Source organism: Schistocerca nitens, chromosome 5, assembly GCF_023898315.1.
Source record: "Schistocerca nitens isolate TAMUIC-IGC-003100 chromosome 5, iqSchNite1.1, whole genome shotgun sequence".
NCBI lineage: Eukaryota > Metazoa > Arthropoda > Insecta > Orthoptera > Acrididae > Schistocerca > Schistocerca nitens.
In genome coordinates, this window is record NC_064618.1 from 860,551,471 (window position 1) to 860,568,498 (window position 17,028).

The 17,028-nt window shown below is 46.9% G+C and overlaps 1 protein-coding gene across 1 annotated transcript in view; it reads left to right on the top strand.

Moving 5' to 3' along the window:
• Window positions 1–17,028, top strand: part of LOC126259304 (fibroblast growth factor receptor 3-like) — a 418,035-nt gene that overhangs the window by 352,080 nt on the left and 48,927 nt on the right. The window contains exons 3-4 of the mRNA XM_049955976.1: window positions 11,281–11,458; window positions 16,423–16,712. Of these exons, the coding sequence (XP_049811933.1) occupies window positions 11,281–11,458; window positions 16,423–16,712 (468 nt within the window). The remainder of the gene's footprint in view (window positions 1–11,280; window positions 11,459–16,422; window positions 16,713–17,028) is intronic.

Genomic DNA, 17,028 nt, shown 5'->3' on the forward strand with positions numbered 1-17,028 from the left:
ATCGAACTGGCGAAAACAGAAATGTGTGGCACAATTTGACGCAAAGAAGGAATCGGATTGATGGGATACATTGTGAAACATTAACGAATCGTCATTTTGATAATGGGCGGAAGGGGTGACTGAGAGCAAGTGGAAGAAGTGATATATTGTCGGTTATCTGGTGATCTTTGTATTGGTTGATGGTTCATTGCAGCGTTCTGGGTTGTTATGAAATTTTATATACAACATGTGGACTTGATCATAAAGCTTTTAACTCACTAATTCATCACTTCTTTTAAATTTTCAGCAGCTGCAATATTTATTACTATTCGATAACAGAACTTTACTCTCAGCTACGGATCTCATCTTATTACTTCTACCCGAGCTGTCTGCAGGCTAGAACTACCTAAGATGTGGTCGCGATAGATGATGTAATAGACGGAGATGAACAGTTCAAAGAGATAAAATGAATGTTGTTAAAATGGTGGATTTTACAAAAAATGGCTCTAAGCACTATGGGAGGTCATCAGTCCCCTAGACTTAGAAGTACTTAAACCTGACTAACCCAAGCACATCACACACATTCATGCCCGAGGCAGGATTCGAACCTGCGACCGCAGCAGCAGCGCGGTTGCGGACTGCAGCGCTCTAGAACCGCTCGACCACCGCGGCCGGCGGGGGATTTTGCACAGTCAATTTGCATTTTTAAACCTTAGTATGATTATTGGAACTGTTCAGGTTCACACAAATGATTTACAAACTGAAATAACTTTTTAAGACATTAGAGTTACACAGTATGATCAAAACATGTAAATTTACATCGTAGCTATGTACTAATTACCAGATCATAGAAATAACAAAATTAATTAAATGATACCACACCGCGACAGTAAATGAAGAGACCGATACCCATAAAGTTAAAAGCATTACACACTGCCTCGCCTCACTCTTTCTCTCCGTCTCTCTCTCTCTCTCTCTCTCTCTCTCTCTCTGTCTCTCTCTCTCTCTCTCTCTCTGTCTCTGTGTGTGTGTGTGTGTGTGTGTGTGTGTGTGTGTGTGTGTGTGTGTGTGAGTGTGTGTGTGAGAGAGAGAGAGAGAGAGAGAGAGAGAGAGAGAGAGAGAGAATATTAGAGCTACGTGTTAAGTTCTGTTTGCTAAGAAGCTATAATCCAGTCGAAAATGGCAGCAAAACAAAAACAGTTGTAAAGTCAGTCACGTGTGGCTCGCTTTTGGGAAGCAGGTGTGAGGCAGTGATAGCCAGGTGTGACGTAATGAATTAAAAGCGGGCGGCTAGGAGCAGCAGGTGGACGGGGAGCCGGCCGCGGGACAATAGCGCTGGGCCGCCGCCAGCAGCTGATGAACGGCGCATTAGCGCGCCGCGAAACAAGGCGGCGGGCGGCCGGGCAGTCCACACAAAGGGCCGCCGCTGCTGCTGCTGCTGCTGCAGGCCTCTGTCCGGAGACCCGCGCGACGCGCCTCGCCCGCGACCAGACGCAACGCTGCTCCGCACCTAGCGAGCCACCAACACTCCCAAAGTATTATTGCTGCCAAAGCATTCATCTGCAGCTGTCACGACAGTGTCTTTGCGACGGCGGCCGGAGGCTGATTACAGAGGAAGATAACTGGTGGATAGGGAATCGAGGAGTACTGAAGGCGGCGTTACGCACATACGCTAATACTACTTTTGGCAGCTCAGAAGTATTGTTTCCCATCTCCAGCACACTGAGCATGTCCACCGCTGGAAATATACCTTCGCCAAGCAACGTTTTTTGAGCCATCAGCCTCCTGAGTGGTTTCATACGGCCCACCACGAATTTCCCTCCTTTGGCAACCTTTCCATATCAGAGTAGCACTTGCAAACATACGTCCTCAATTATTTGTTGGATGTATTCCAATCTGTCTTCCCTCACACTTTTATCTTCTATAGCTCCCTCTGGTACCATGGAAGCTGCCCAACAAGTTACCGTGCATTTGTCAACTGGCCGGTGTCGGTAGTGTTTCTGTAAACGGCTGTAAATATTTGCGATGGTCTGGTTTTCTGCCGAAAGAAAGTAAACGGCTGCTCTCTGCTCGGAACGTACGTCAGTTGCAAACGCCATTTTGAAGACGCTGCCATCTTCCGGGAGTCGCTGGAGTGTATATGTGATGACGCGGAAATGTTTAACTACGCCGTAAAGAAAATTAGAAGTTTTTCGACCCCAGAATTGGCCGAGAAAAAAAAGTGTTGCCTTACTCATTGAACACCCCTCCGTATCTTCTACGCGAAGCGTGGCGTAAAGTTGAATGCGATGCTACATTTTTATGAACTGAAAACAACGGCCGCACGCTCAGAACCGGTAGTAGCGTGAAACTACTCGCCGACTGTGTCTGCGCCGGTGAGTAAACACGCCTGAGAACCGGCGGCACCTGGCCTAAAGGCCGGCCAGATGCGGCGTCGCGGCTGCCAGGAATAGCCGTGGTCGGCCGCCCTTCCTAACCCTGACGGGGCGCCCAGGAGCGCGTGACGTCACCTCCAGCCGCAGGCAGTGGACGGCGGGCCGCTGATCCTGGCCGTAATCGACGTACTTCCTAATGAGGCCAACCGAGTCTTCAATTACTGAACCAGTAGGTATATACACTGCTGGCCATTAAAATTGCTATACCAAGAAGAAATGCAGATGATAACCGGGTATTCATTGGACAAAAATATTATACATTTGGGTGCATAGATCCTGAGAAATCAGTACCCAGAACAACCACGTCTGGCCGTAATAACGGCCTTGATACGCCTGGGAATTGACTGAAACAGAGCTTGGATGGCGTGTACACGTACAGCTGCCCATGCAGCTTCAACACGATACCACAGTTCATCAAGAGTAGTGTCTGACGTATTATGACAAGCCAGTTGCTCGGCCACCATTGACAGACGTTTTCAATTGGTGAGAGATCTGGAGAATGTGCTGGCCAGGGCAGCAGTCGAACATTTTCTGTATCCAGAAAGGCCCGTACAGGACCTGCAACATGCGGTCGTGCATTATCCTGCTGAAATGTAGCGTTTCGCAGTGATCGAATGAAGCGTACAGCCAGGGCTCGTAACACGTCTGAAATGTAACTTCCACTGTTCAAATTGCCGTCAATGCGAACAAGAGGTGACCGAGACGTGTAACCAATGGCACCCCATACCATCACGCCGGGTGATACGCCAGTATGGCGATGACGAATACACGCTTCCAATGTGCGTTCACGGCGATGTCGCCAAACACGGATGCGACCATCATGATGCTGTGAACAGAACCTGGATTCATCAGAAAAAATGACGTTTTGCTATTCGTGCACCCAGGTTCGTCGTTGAGTACACCATCGCAGGCGCTCCCGTCTGTGATGCAGCGTCAAGGTTAACCACAGCCACGGCCTCCGAGCTGATAGTCCATGCTGCTGCAAACGTCGTCGAACTGTTCGTGCAGATAGTTGTTGTCTTGCAAACGTCCCCATCTGTTGACTCTGGGATCGAGACGTCGCTGCACGATCCGTTACAGCTATGCGGATAAGATGCCTGTCATCTCGACTGCTAGTGATTCGAGGCCGTTGGGATCCAGCACGGCGTTCTGTATTGCCCTCCTGAACCCACCGATTCCATATTCTGCTAACAGTCATTGGATGTCGACCAACGCGAGCAGCAACGTCGCGATACGATTAACCGCAATCGCGATAGGCTACAATCCGACCTTTATCAAAGTCGGAAACGTGATGGTACGCATTTCTCCTCATTACACGAGGCATCACAACAACGTTTCACCAGGCAACGCCGGTCAACTGCTGTTTGTGTATGAGAAATCGGTTGGAAACTTTCCACATGTTGGCGAGTTGTAGGTGTCGCCACCGGCGCCAACCTTGTGTGAATGCTCTGAAAAGCTAATCATTTGTATATCACAGCATCTTCTTCCTGTCGGTTAAATTTCGCGTCTGTAGCACGTCATCTTCGTGGTGTAGCAATTTTAATGGCCAGTAGTGTATATGGAATCCAGATATTGTAAAAAATTTGAACCTATGTTCACAATTCAGTTCCAAATCATCTGCAATATCTAGTGGACTGAGCACGTGTGGTGTCTGTTGGCTGATGGAATGTAACCGAAATCATCGTCCATTTATAACTATATTTTTGTTCTGCACTTTGTTTAAACCATTTGCAAATGGTTTCTCAAACAAGGACAAGGCCGATTTCCTTTCCCACCTCTGTCAAATCCGAAATTGTCTTAATGTCTTCGGCGCCGATGTAACCTTAATCCCTAAACTTCCGTCACTTTATCTGCTGATGATACGTGAGTTGGATGGGACATATATAAACGTCCCTCTTTATGTTACCTGAGTCGGCACCGGTGTTTACCATGTTTTCTTTACGTACTCACCGACAACCACACAAGCACTGCACTGAACAGAGCCACATACAGTTATTTTCACGACATACAATCTGCTGAGTAAATCTAATCGCAGTATTTTAGTACTTCCCCGGAAACCCAGACCTTTCACGACTAATGACTCGACAGAAGGTAATATCCAATATCCACCTCACAGGATATCATTTTATATCGTTACTCTCATAACACCAGTAAAGATTTATTTAATTCCACGTGGTATTTCTGCTACCATGAAGGCGACTTCATCGCTGCTTATCTCGCGCATGTGCCCGCATCTCGTGGTCGTGCGGTAGCGTTCTCGCTTCCCACGCCTGGGTTCCCGGGTTCGATTCCCGGCGGGGTCAGGGATTTTCTCCGCCTCGTGATGGCTGGGCGTTGTGTGATGTCCTTAGGTTAGTTAGGTTTAAGTAGTTCTAAGTTCTAGGGGACTGATGACCATAGCTGTTAAGTCCCATAGTGCTCAGAGCCATTTTTTTTATCTCGCGCATCCCCACAGAAAGTTCCGGAAGAGGTAAATTAAAATATTGTTGTACATGTTTTCATCAGAAGCGTTCAAGTTCCGCTGGGACTTTTTTAACTTGTACTTAGACTACCAGAAGGCAGCCACACTGTTTCCTACGTGGCAAGGAAAAACAACGTATCCATATTGCGTCTTGACAACTTAAGTGGGTATCCTCAATTCTCGCCTCGCGGAACTAGCCCTTTTCTCATACCTGCAACGGCTTAATGAAGACACAACCGTTACTCTGACAGAATCGCGGTTAGTGTTGCTTTTGATACGTAATCACGCAGTCAGTAATACCAAGTACTTGGTGTACCAGACAATAGAACACATAGAAGAACTACATCGTCCCAACAAGAAAGTTATCGTGTAATGGGTGAAAGGGGACTACGGTACCAGACGAAATTAAATTTCCGACTTTCTTGGCACGTGTGTTACCCACCATGGACCAGAGGCAGACCACCATGTTTCTTAAACAGATATTCTCCGACATGTGCGGCGGCCAATCTAAGCCTTACGAAATCACAGGTATCATCTATCGCGCCAACATAGGGGAAGACGTTATATATATATATATATATATATATATATATATATATATATATATATATATATATATATATATATAGTGCAGAACACCTCTGCATAACCGTGGCACTCCATTGGCACTTACAAAAGAAAGTACGCAGTTACAATGTAATGTTTGGCCTCCGCTTTATCCACGGAAGGTTGAGACTGCACTTCTGTGGTCCACAGCGAATTGAGACACCCCTCTGTGTTTGTGGCGCGGAGGACGACAGTAATCACTACCCTCTGCTACGACATGCGACAACCAATTTACTGCAGTGCCTAGTGCTGCGTGGACAACTAAGAAGCTTCGTGTAACAAATGCTGCGTCCATATACAGGCCGATCAGAAAGTCATGTCCCAAACAACAAACAGGGTGAACAAAAAGACATGTCGCATATAACAAACAGGTTGAACCATCTACAAACTTACAGAGGTGGTAGTATGGACAAAAACAAGAAAAATATCTAGTAAACAGGGGCTCTAAAACGCATTCCTTAAGAGTTATGAGCACTTGCTGATGTTCGCTACTGTGAAACATCTCATCTACTGGACAGGAGCTGACAGCTCTTAAGGTATTCACTTTAAGGTCCTTGTTTATTGGACTCTTTTTTGTCTTGTTTTGGTCCATACTACCACCTCTGAAAATATGAAAGCAAAGAGGTTTTAGTAGAAGAAATTTGTTTCACAGTATCGAAAGTGAAGAAGTGCTCGTAGCTCTTAAGATACGTCTTTTAGAACACATGTTTAGTTGAGATTTTTCTCTTGATTTGTCCATGCTGCCACCTCTGAAAGTTTTCTGCTGCAGTTTTGGTCCTATGGCACACTACGTTTAAAACACTCTGTCTATTCTGTCGCTTGAGCCTTGTCCCGCAGCTACGCAGGGTCAGCAATGGTTAATCGGATTTGGCATGTTCATTGTTAAAGGGTGGCCGGATGCCCTTCCTGCCGCCACCCCGTACCCCTCCCCCCCCCCCCCTGGACGGAATTAGTGTACCCCAGCTGTCTGCGTCGAGTGTAATCCATGGAATAGTGCGAATGTGTTCAGATGTCTGCGAGCCGTGTAACTGAGGCGGAGCATGGGGACCAGTCCGGTATTCACCTAGCGAGATGTGGAAAACCGCCTAAAAACCACATCCAGGCTGGCCGACACATCGTCCCTCGTCGTTAATCCGCCGGACCGATTCGATGCGGGGCCGGCGCGCACGTTTAAAACACTCTGTATGAATGTGTATTTAACTTCTTAGCGACTGGGCAAATTACGAATGAATTAAATTAAAATCTTTAGATTCCAGTCTCAGAATTAGGGTACATGTCTGTGTGTGTGTGTGTGTGTGTGTGTGTGCGTGCATGTGTGGAGGCGGGGGGGGGGGGGGGGGGGAGTTATTCCACAATTTCTAGAATATCGTTTATCGGATGCTGACTGACGGCATAATGTCCGAAGACGACAGTGAACTTACTTTCAAAAGATTGGCCCTGGAAGTACCTGGTGACGCGACATCCAGTACTGTGCTTCTGCTTATTTCTTTCCCCCGCCAAACTAAACGACAGTGGCATCCTCTCTGGCGGTAAAATCCGAGAGCCCAGCCTCTGGCCTGCTGGCGGTTCCGCGCGCGGGGCGAATGCTCGCACTCGCAGTTCCGGAGCGGCAGGCGGGACACCTGCGGCCGGCGAGCGGCGACAGAATTAGAGGAAGAATGCGGCTGGCAGCGCGCCCGAGCTCCACTCCAGCCGGCGCGTCCGCCCTCTGCGCTGCGAGGAGCGCGTGCGTCTGGAGTCCGGCCGTGAGTGGGGGGCTGCGTCGGCGCCCGCACAATTCGCTATTGCGCTCCAGGAAAAGCTTTCCTAGGAATATCCCATCAGCACTCCTGCCAAGTAGCTGCGACGTTGCAGACGGAAGTGATGCTCCCTTGGTAACCACAGCATGTGTAGACTTTACAAACTGATAAAGCAAACCTAGAAGTAGACGTCTTATCCACAGCCTATTCGTGGCGGACGGATCACTGATTCAGACGGAGGGGGTAAATGATCTCTACAACTACCGGCATTCGTTTGATGTGCTTCAAGAAAACCAATGGACATCTAAAACCAGTTGGGTGCATTCTTGTCGAATACAAGTCCAAATCTGAGAGAATTGGTGCTGGTCCTTTGAAAACTGTAGTGTCACTTTCCTTCCGACTGTTACAACGGTACAAAATTTACAAAATGAGAACATGTTCTGCTTTCGACTATAATTATCACTTATTGCCACTGTCAGCCAATTTCAGCTATTGAGCGATTTTCTAGGGGCAGCTGATGTGCACGAGTACAACGATGTACCCAGCCATCAAAATACGGCGGCAAAAGTTAAAATTTACGAGAAGCACGCTTGACTACTTGTAAGTTTTACGTTTACCCGTCAGGTGCTAGTGGCTGGACACCACACTGACTCCTATTCACAAAACTATAAAGAGTTCACAGGTGACACATTTGTGTAGGATAATCAGGAAATAGTGCAAAATGCGTAAATGCCTTAACATGATTAACATTAGGTGCAAATACTGTCAGCTGAGCCTCGACATAGTGAATTAGGAGGTAATGTATGCAAAAACGTAGAAAAATTCGCTGTTGTCGTTCTACGGAGTCACATGGAACACCATTGGACGCAGTTGTAACCGTTAGATGCAAAGGACGGTCCACCTGGAGGTAGAGTACTGTCTTTTTTTTTTTTTTTTTTTTTTTTTTTTTTTTTTTTTTTTTTTTTTTTTTACGGACATAGTCGGCATCAGCGTATGTCGTACGAAAAATTCTGGCTTGTGCAGTAGATGGTCATACAAAGTACGCTTTCAGTGAGTGGTATTTGTACAGTGATGAGCAAAAGTTGGCAAACATCACTGCTATCATTTCCGTGAGGAGATGCATGCCATACGTAGGAAATGAATAGACAAGCAGTACTCAGCCATGAAACAATTTACACAATACATAAACAAATGGGTCTCGTATTTCGTGTGCAACATACCTCGAGATAAAGTTAATGTCAGAGTTGGTCTCCCACTGGCAATGAGCAATGGCGTTAAAGAATAGCAACGACCCCCCCCCCCCCCTCCAGGCAAGGGGTTTCATAACGGAACACTCTAAATGGTGTAATGTGGTTCCAGCTGAATCAGGCCAACGAGCCAGGAGGTAATCGGAGCTCGTGAGAGGCAACGTATGCAACTCGCATCCACTGCATCCTCAATCGCAGAGATGTTGGTCTAGAAGACTTTGCAAGGGAACCTATATGGAGCTCGTAGTGCGAGATAGACGTTGCAGATGGTCCGTTAGCAGCGCGCACGAGAGGTAATCGTAAATTTTTAATTACTTTCTCGGAAAAAAATGAAGCTACCGAATTAATTTACTGTTTGTTTGCAGGCAAAAATCTGCAGCTGCGCTGTGGCGTTTTGCTTTGGTGCCTCTAGCGCCTTGCCACGCTACTTTGGCGCAGAGATTTCATTGTGTACCGCAACGGCAGGTGTTTTCCTGCAAACAAACAATGAACTTACTACACAGCTTCAGTTTTTCCGAAACGGTAATTAAAACGTACTTGTCGTATAGACTGAAATGGCAGAAAAAACTCCGTGGACGGTGAGTGCCGTGTTCCCGGCCCAGCACGGGTTTCAAACTGTCACCGTCTCTCTGTTTGGTCGCCTACCCACACGACATACTCGCTGTTATTGTGCCGTCTGCCCAACAAGTTGCCCTTACTCAGCTCACGAGGAACGCCAGCACAGTGGGGCGGCTCTCGGAGGCTTCCGCTGAACGCCAGAGGGTTCGAGGTCGTCGTACGGCGAGCGCTTGCGACACGACCGGTGGCCGCGGATTCATATATATGAGTCCTCTTAAAGCGTCCGGAGCCATCTGCTTGTCGTGGCGTGGGCGGTGAGGGAGTGCCCTGGCAGTGCGCCGCGACGCCGCCTCCGCCTCCTCAATGGGACGACCGGCACGAGAAGCACCACCGCCGCCGCCGCCGCCGCCGCCGCCACCACCTCTTTCAGGCCGGCTCGTGAATGGCGGACTGATGCACCAGCTGTTCACCTCACTTCACACTCCAACCTCACCGCATTCATGCCTTGGTCCCTCTCTACGATTTTCACCCTCCGCGTTTCTCTCCAATACTAAACTGGTGATCCCTTGATGCCTCAGAATATGCGCTACCTACTGTTCTCTTCTTCTAGTGAAGTTGTGCCACAAATTTCTCTTCTCTACAATTCTATTCAATAGCCCCTCATTAGTTACATGGTCTACCCATCTAATCTTAAGCATTCTTCTGTAGCACCACAGTTTGAAAGCTTCTGGTCTCTTCTTGTCTCAACTATTTATTGTCCATGTTTCGCTTCCATACATGGCCACACTTCATACAAATACTTTCAGAAAGGTCTTCCTGACACTTAAATCTATACTCGATGTTAACAAATTTCTCTTCCTCAGGAAAGCTTTCCTTACCATTGCCAGTCTACACTTTATATCCTACTTCGACCACCATCTGTTATTTTGCTCCCCAAATAGCAAAACTCATCTACTACTTTAAGTGTCTCATTTGCTAATCTAATTACCTGAGCATCACCTGATTTAATTGGACTACAGACCATTATCCTCGTTTTGCTTTTGTTGATGTTCATGTTATATCCTCCTTTCAAGACACTGTCCAATCCGTTCAACTGTTCTTCCAAGCCCTTTGCTGTCTCTGACAGAATTGCAATGTCATCGGCGAACCTCAAAGTTTTTATTTCTTCTCCGTGGATTTTAGTTGTTGCACCTTTTTTTTATTTGCTTTACCGCTTGCTCAATATACAGATTGAATAACATCGGCGATAGGCTACAACACTGTCTGACTTCCTTCGCAAACACTCATTCCCTTTCGTGCCCCACGACTCTTATAACTGCGATTTGGTTTCTGTACAAATTATAGACAGCCTTTCGCCATCTGTATTTGAACCCTGCCACCTTCAGAATTTGAAAGAGTGTATTCCAGTCAACAATGTCAACAGCTTTCTCTACATCTACAAATGCTAGAAACGTAGGCTTGCCTTTCGTCAACGTATGTTGTAAGACAAGCCATAGCGTCGGTATTCCCTCATGTGTTCCTACATTTCTACGGAATCCAAACTGATCTTCCCCGAGGTCGTCTTCTACCAGTTTTTCCATTCGTCTGTAAAGAATTCGTGTTAGTATTTTGCAGCCGTGACTTATTAAACTGACAGTTCGGTAATTTTTACACTTGACAGCACCTGCTTCCTTTAGAATTGGAATTATTATATTCCTGTTGAAGTCTATTTCGCCTGTCTCATGTATCTTGCCCACCAGATGGAAGAGAGTGGTCATGGCTGGCTCTCCCGAGGCTATCAGTAGTTCTAACGGAATGTCGTCTACTCCCGGGGCCTTGTTTATACTTAGGTCTTTCAGTGCTCTGAGGGTTACTACGATTTCAAAGATCACTCCACCTCCCGCCCTCCTGGGGGTAGGGCAGGGGGGGGGGGGTCGAGCTCGGTGTCATTATATGTCCCCCATAGAGACGAACTACTTTTATTACAACGTTTTTTAATCCGATTTGTGGTTTTCCAGTTGTTTCCGAGAACAGTTTTAAATACCTCTCCCTACACACAGGAAAGTTCAAGAAGAAACTGCTTCGTTATTGAATCTTGTGGAACTCGTTCGAGCATGTTCCCCAAGCAGAAAGTGCTACTTTCTTCCCTACATAAAACGGGCCGTGCTCCTCGCAGCGGTTCCATTACTAGTCGCTTCACAGGTTTTTTTTTATTTACTTTCTTTTCGTGCAGCTAGAAGTGGGTCCTGCAGCCAGCTTGCTCTCTTGTGTTGCAGGCTCGGAGCACGCGGCGGTGAGCGTGCAGCTGGGAGACACGGTGCGCCTCGAGTGCTCCCACCACCACCAGCAGCACCAGCAGCACCAGACCCTGGTGCAGCCCGCGGCGCCGCTGTGGTTCCGCGACGGCCGCCGCCTGCACACGGCGCTGCCGAGGCTCACCATCGCCAGGCACTGGTGAGCCGACACCGCCTCTCTTCCTCCTTCCTGTGTTTACGCTTTTTGTCCGCGCGCGGCCTACATACGCCGTGTTTAAATCCTCGCCGCTGTTTACCTCCGCCCATTTAAATGCCGCAAAAAAACCTCCTCTAACTTATAACGACACGCGCCTACGCCATCAGGTGGCTCACTTCCTGTCTGAAGCTAATGCCTCTCTTTTTACGCGTAACGCCCAAGGAAAAACGATACCGCGTAACTGACTTTTACGATCTAATTTCGCTTAGTTGACTTATTTGACTCAGCGCACCTGCGAAAGCGATGCGGAAAGCATACCGTGTCAGTCAAAGGAGGTGCAATAAAATCGGACAAGTGCGAAAAGGACTCGCTCGCTGAGGATTATTACGTATACAGACAGATCACACTTAGGTTTTTATCAGAGTGTTTGCGAGTATCAGAATATGTGACGTAAATGGCCATATGTTTTCCTTGCATTGACTAAGAACCTTAAATTTTCTTACTCCGCCAAGGGACCCTAGACTTTAGTGTTTGACGTTAATTTCAGCTAGGTACCTCTACACGTTCGTGAGAAAAAGGCGTCTTAACAGACGACAAACGGCAGCGGCGCGGCGCGGCGCGCTGTCGCACCGTCTAGTGTGGCGCGCCCTGTTTCGTCGCAGCCAAATGCCAAAATGTATCACATATTTACCCGAAACTTCAAACAGATACGGCTTTCCTTACGGCGTTAAAAACATTTCTTACGCAGCAATATAAGTCGTAAAATGCACCAAACGTAAACTTGTCGCCGAGTACATTTTACTCTGCAAATTTTTCAAAATCGTGCTGTCGTAGTTTACTTTGAACTATCGCAATAGCTATGGGCAAAAACGAAAAGAAAACCAGTTCACTGTCAAGTGCTCATGCGTGACTGTACGATGCGGAAAAATACTCTTTTTCTTACCGAAAAGTTCCTTTAAAATAGAATGAGAAGATTGCATACCGGAGAACACGCACGAATACCAAAACAGTCGTTTTTATTTTTTCACGCGAAAAGTAAAAGTTCTGCTGAGAAGATAACTCCAGAGACGGATGTAGGTTTATTTAATCTACATGAAAGAGTTGTTTTAGGCAAATCGAATGACTCGAAATCTCACTCCCCGCGTATCGTACGATACGAGCTGCGTGGAGCGTCCAGCACTCCTCGCTGCGCCGGGCGGTACAAGAGAGACAGGTATCGGTGTCGTACTGCTGTCGTCCCAGTGTTGACCAGCTGATTCCATTGCTGTACTGATTTGAACTGCGCCGATTGTCGAAAGAAATGGTTCAAATGGTTCTGAGCACTATGGGACTCAACTGCTGTGGTCATCAGTCCCCTAGAACTTAGAACTACTTAAACCTAACTAACCTATGGACATCACACACAATCATGCCCGAGGCAGGATTCGAACCTGCGACCGTAGCGGTCACGCGGTTCCAGACTGAAGCGCCTAGAACCGCCTGGCCACACCGGCCGGCGCCGATTGTCGTCCGAAGTCTACACTTTCGGGTGATGACATCGGCTACACCCTGACCGCACTCATTGTGGCGTATTGATTTGAAAAGATCGGCCGACTTCGGCCGATGTTATCGTCGGCGCAATCCACCACTGTGACCGCAGCCTAGGGTTCTGCTTTTACCGACTGAGGTACGAAACCCTAAAAAAGATTTGAACGGCGCTTAGTTGCGGAATAATGAATGACCGCCTAACTGCAGCGTTGCAAGCTCCCGTGTCTGTGGGGCTGTCCTGTACGGAGGTTGGGGCGAAATAAAGGAAGACGTGCAGAGTATCGGCAGCTAGCAGTCGCCCTCGATAACAGACCTCAACTTTCATTCGCGTCTTACGGGAGAGCAACGATTCCTTTCCCGGTGAAAAGATTGTCATCTGAAACGCATTCCTATAACCTGAAGCCCTGACCCAGAAACTGCTAACACGGATACGTAAGTAACAAGCAAAACCAATGTGCTGCGGCAGCGCGCGCTTTTGCATTTTTGCAGCAAACCGATGTGGAGCCAGTTATGACCGACGTCTACCTACACAATCCGCAAGGCACCGTACAGTGCATGGCAGAGGGTAAATTGTACTGCTACTACTCACTCCACTTCCAGTTCCACTAGCAAATGGAACGAGGGAAAAACATCTATCGATAAACGTTCGTACGAGAGCATCTGTTACTGGCAGTACGGTCGCTCTACTGTGCTTCGCTAATATCGCTTCTGTAAACTGTCTCAGTAATAATTCCCGAAAATAATGTTGTCTTCCTTCCAGAGACTCAAATGAGTGTTTATGGAACATTTGCGTAATATTCTGGTGTTGATCGAACCTACCAGTAACTAATATAGCACACACCTCTGAGGTTCTTCGCTGTATTCCTTTAAGCCCATCTAGTGGGAATCTCAATTACTCGAGCAGTACTGTGGATGAGCTACACTTCCAATAGATTTCTGCCCATAAACCAAGGTCGACCATTTGCCTTTCTTACCACCAATCTTATATGCTCGTTCCGCGCCGTATCACTTTCCAAAGTAAACCCAGTGAGTTTGTCAATCAGCTCATCGCCGATACTGTACTGCAACACTACAGGGTTGTTTTCCCAAATCATCTGCATTAACTTATACAAGGTGATTTTTTCCACCGTGTATAAACTCTAGACTGATCGATGAGAGGATATGGAACAAAAAAGGTCTAATGAAGTTGTGTGCGTCCGCAGCTCGTGGTCGTGCGGTAGCGTTCTCGCTTCCCACGCCCGGGTTCCCGGGTTCGATTCCCGGCGGGGTCAGAGATTTTCTCTACCTCGTGATGACTGGGTGTTGTGTGATGTCCTTAGGTTAGTTAGGTTTAAGTAGTTCTAAGTTCTAGGGGACTGATGACCATAGATGTTAAGTCCCATAGTGCTCAGAGTCATTTTTGAACTTGTGTGCGAAAATGCATAGTTTCCATGCTAAGAGTCCACTGATTCAATCATACATTGTTACAGAGACTGCGGTCTGGCACGTCTAATACAGCCACTGCTCCAGTATGTGTTGAAAATGGTTTCCATGTGCCTCAACACATGCGCCTACGTGCCGTAGCATGTTCTGCCTCAAGCGTTCACATCGGCGTGGCTGCATTCGATCAGTGCCAAAGGCAGCATAAATATTCTGCTCCAGTGTTTTAGGCTCTGAGCACTATGGGACTCAACATCTTAGGTCATAAGTCCCCTAGAACTTAGAACTACTTAAACCTAACTAACCTAAGGACATCACACACACCCATGCCCGAGGCAGGATTCGAACCTGCGACCGTAGCAGCCCCTGCTCCAGTGTCTCCACATCTGGAATGAGCACTGCATACACGATACTTCTGAGATGGCCCCATAACAACAAATCGCACAGGTTGAGAGCCGGTGAACGTGCAGCCACGCAACTGGACCCCCTCGTCCGATCCATCGACCAAGGAAGACAAGACTGAGATGCGTCCGGACGTTAACAGTGAAGTCAGCTGGAGCAACCATCACGTAGCACTTCTTCCAGCAGGGGAGGCGAAGTCACCCGCAAGAAACGCCGATAGTTCCGGCCTGTTAGGCGACGTGGAAGAAGGACTGGTCCCAAAATACTGTCGCCAGTTATTCCAGCCCACACATTCCACTTGTACCGATGCTGATGATTCACTGTCAATTTACCATGGGGGTTCTTCATACATCCCACAGATAAAAGTTGAAGATACCACTCCTCGTAAAGGTAGCCTCACCTGTGAATAGCATGCGTCACACAAATCCCGGAATCGTGGTTGCCTCGTGAATTACACGCTGTAAGTGATAAGGGTAGTAACAGTTGTCATGGAGAATGTTCCACACGTCTGGCTTACACTGTACTTACTGGTGGGCCAACTGCCCGCTGCTGACACGGCGGTCGCCTTCCTCAGTGTTAATCACATTTTCCTCAAAGTCGAGTATCCGAACATTTCTGGTACGTCTATCATGATTTCCTGCTTCCTGAAACCACCCTGTCTCAGACAAATGGCGAAACACTTTTGAAGACATTGAACGCTGTGGTTGTTGTCGGCGGGGATAGGTCTCCTGATACAACCTTGCTGCCGCCAGCGGCCATTTGCCTTTGCGTAAGTAAACACCATGTCGGCAAGCTCTCAATTCGAATACGGGAACTCTGTGTACAACGCTGTACCAGATCCACTATAAGGTGAGTCAGCAAGAGAACTGAATAGGACACGACATGGCCAACTACTGTGGCAGGAGAGGTCACTAGGACATCACGTATGAGGAACAGTACCATCGTCTAGGAGGAAATCACGCAAACTGCATGGTACAGCGCGTATTAGACTGCAGTCTCTGTAACAATGTATGACTGAATAAATGGTCTCGAGCCTGGAAACCATGCATTTCCTGACGTAAGTTCATTAGACCTGAAATTGGGTCAGTTCGCCTGGGTTTTCCTTTTTAAAGGAACAGTTCAAAACGCATTTAAGCATTTCAGCTTTCGCTTTGTTACTCTCAATTTCAATTCCTGACTCTTTCGCTAGAGACTGAATACTAGCTTTGGTGCCTCTAATAGCCTTTACGCACGACAAGAATTTCTTTGGATTTTATGAAAGATAATTAGACAATATTGTGGTACGGCAGTTACCTAAGGCTTCACGCATTGTCCTCTTGACAGTCAAACGTGTTTCGTTCTATCTATAGCACTACGCTTCGTTTTACTTCTATTATGGAGCAGTCTCTGTTTCTTTAGAAGTTTGTTTACAGTGACTATATACCACGAATGAGCAATTCCATTATGAACTGTTCTACTGGGTACAATTTCTTACTGGACTCATCGTTTCTATGGTAAGAATGGATTTTTAAAGGTCAACAATTATTTTGTGAGAAAACAAACAGTTGCTTTGCCTAGCAAATATTCCTCAAAGTCGTATGGTAATACTTATACTAATCAAGCAAACGTTTTTGTTTCAGGCTAAACATAAAATCCGTGAAGTGTAGTGATGCTGCAAAGTACAGCTGCTATCTCGAAACGGACAATGGAAGATTATGGCAAAACATTACGGTATCAGTCAACGACATGAACTGCCAAAAAGCTGTAAATACAAAGCGAGCGTCCCTAAATCAAGAGAGCTTCACAAGCAAAGCTGACTTGATGCCTGTCGAGGGCTCAGGGAGCATTCTCGGTGCAAGTGGCATGGAAACTCAGCACGGGACCCCAGCGGAATCCGTGGACTATGTTTCAGATGAAGATGCTGTAGAAGGTACGTGACTCCATACATTTAGAAACAAATTATTCATTTACCCCTTTATGTGTAGTAACAGACACGTATCATGTACCACATTTTTTTTTAAAAAAAAAGTGTTACCTTATCGTTTATTTTCCTCAGTTAGCGACCACTTGCAACCTCTACTTCGCACCAAATGAGTCTTATGTACCCATTTTGTTTGGTTTGAAGGTCATTGCTTTCTGAATATCTCCAGTCACTTCCTTTTACCTTTTCCTCAGCTTGAACTATTTTTTCACAAAAAATGTTAAAACTTGATGATTTGGACAAATAAACTACTACGCATAAATCT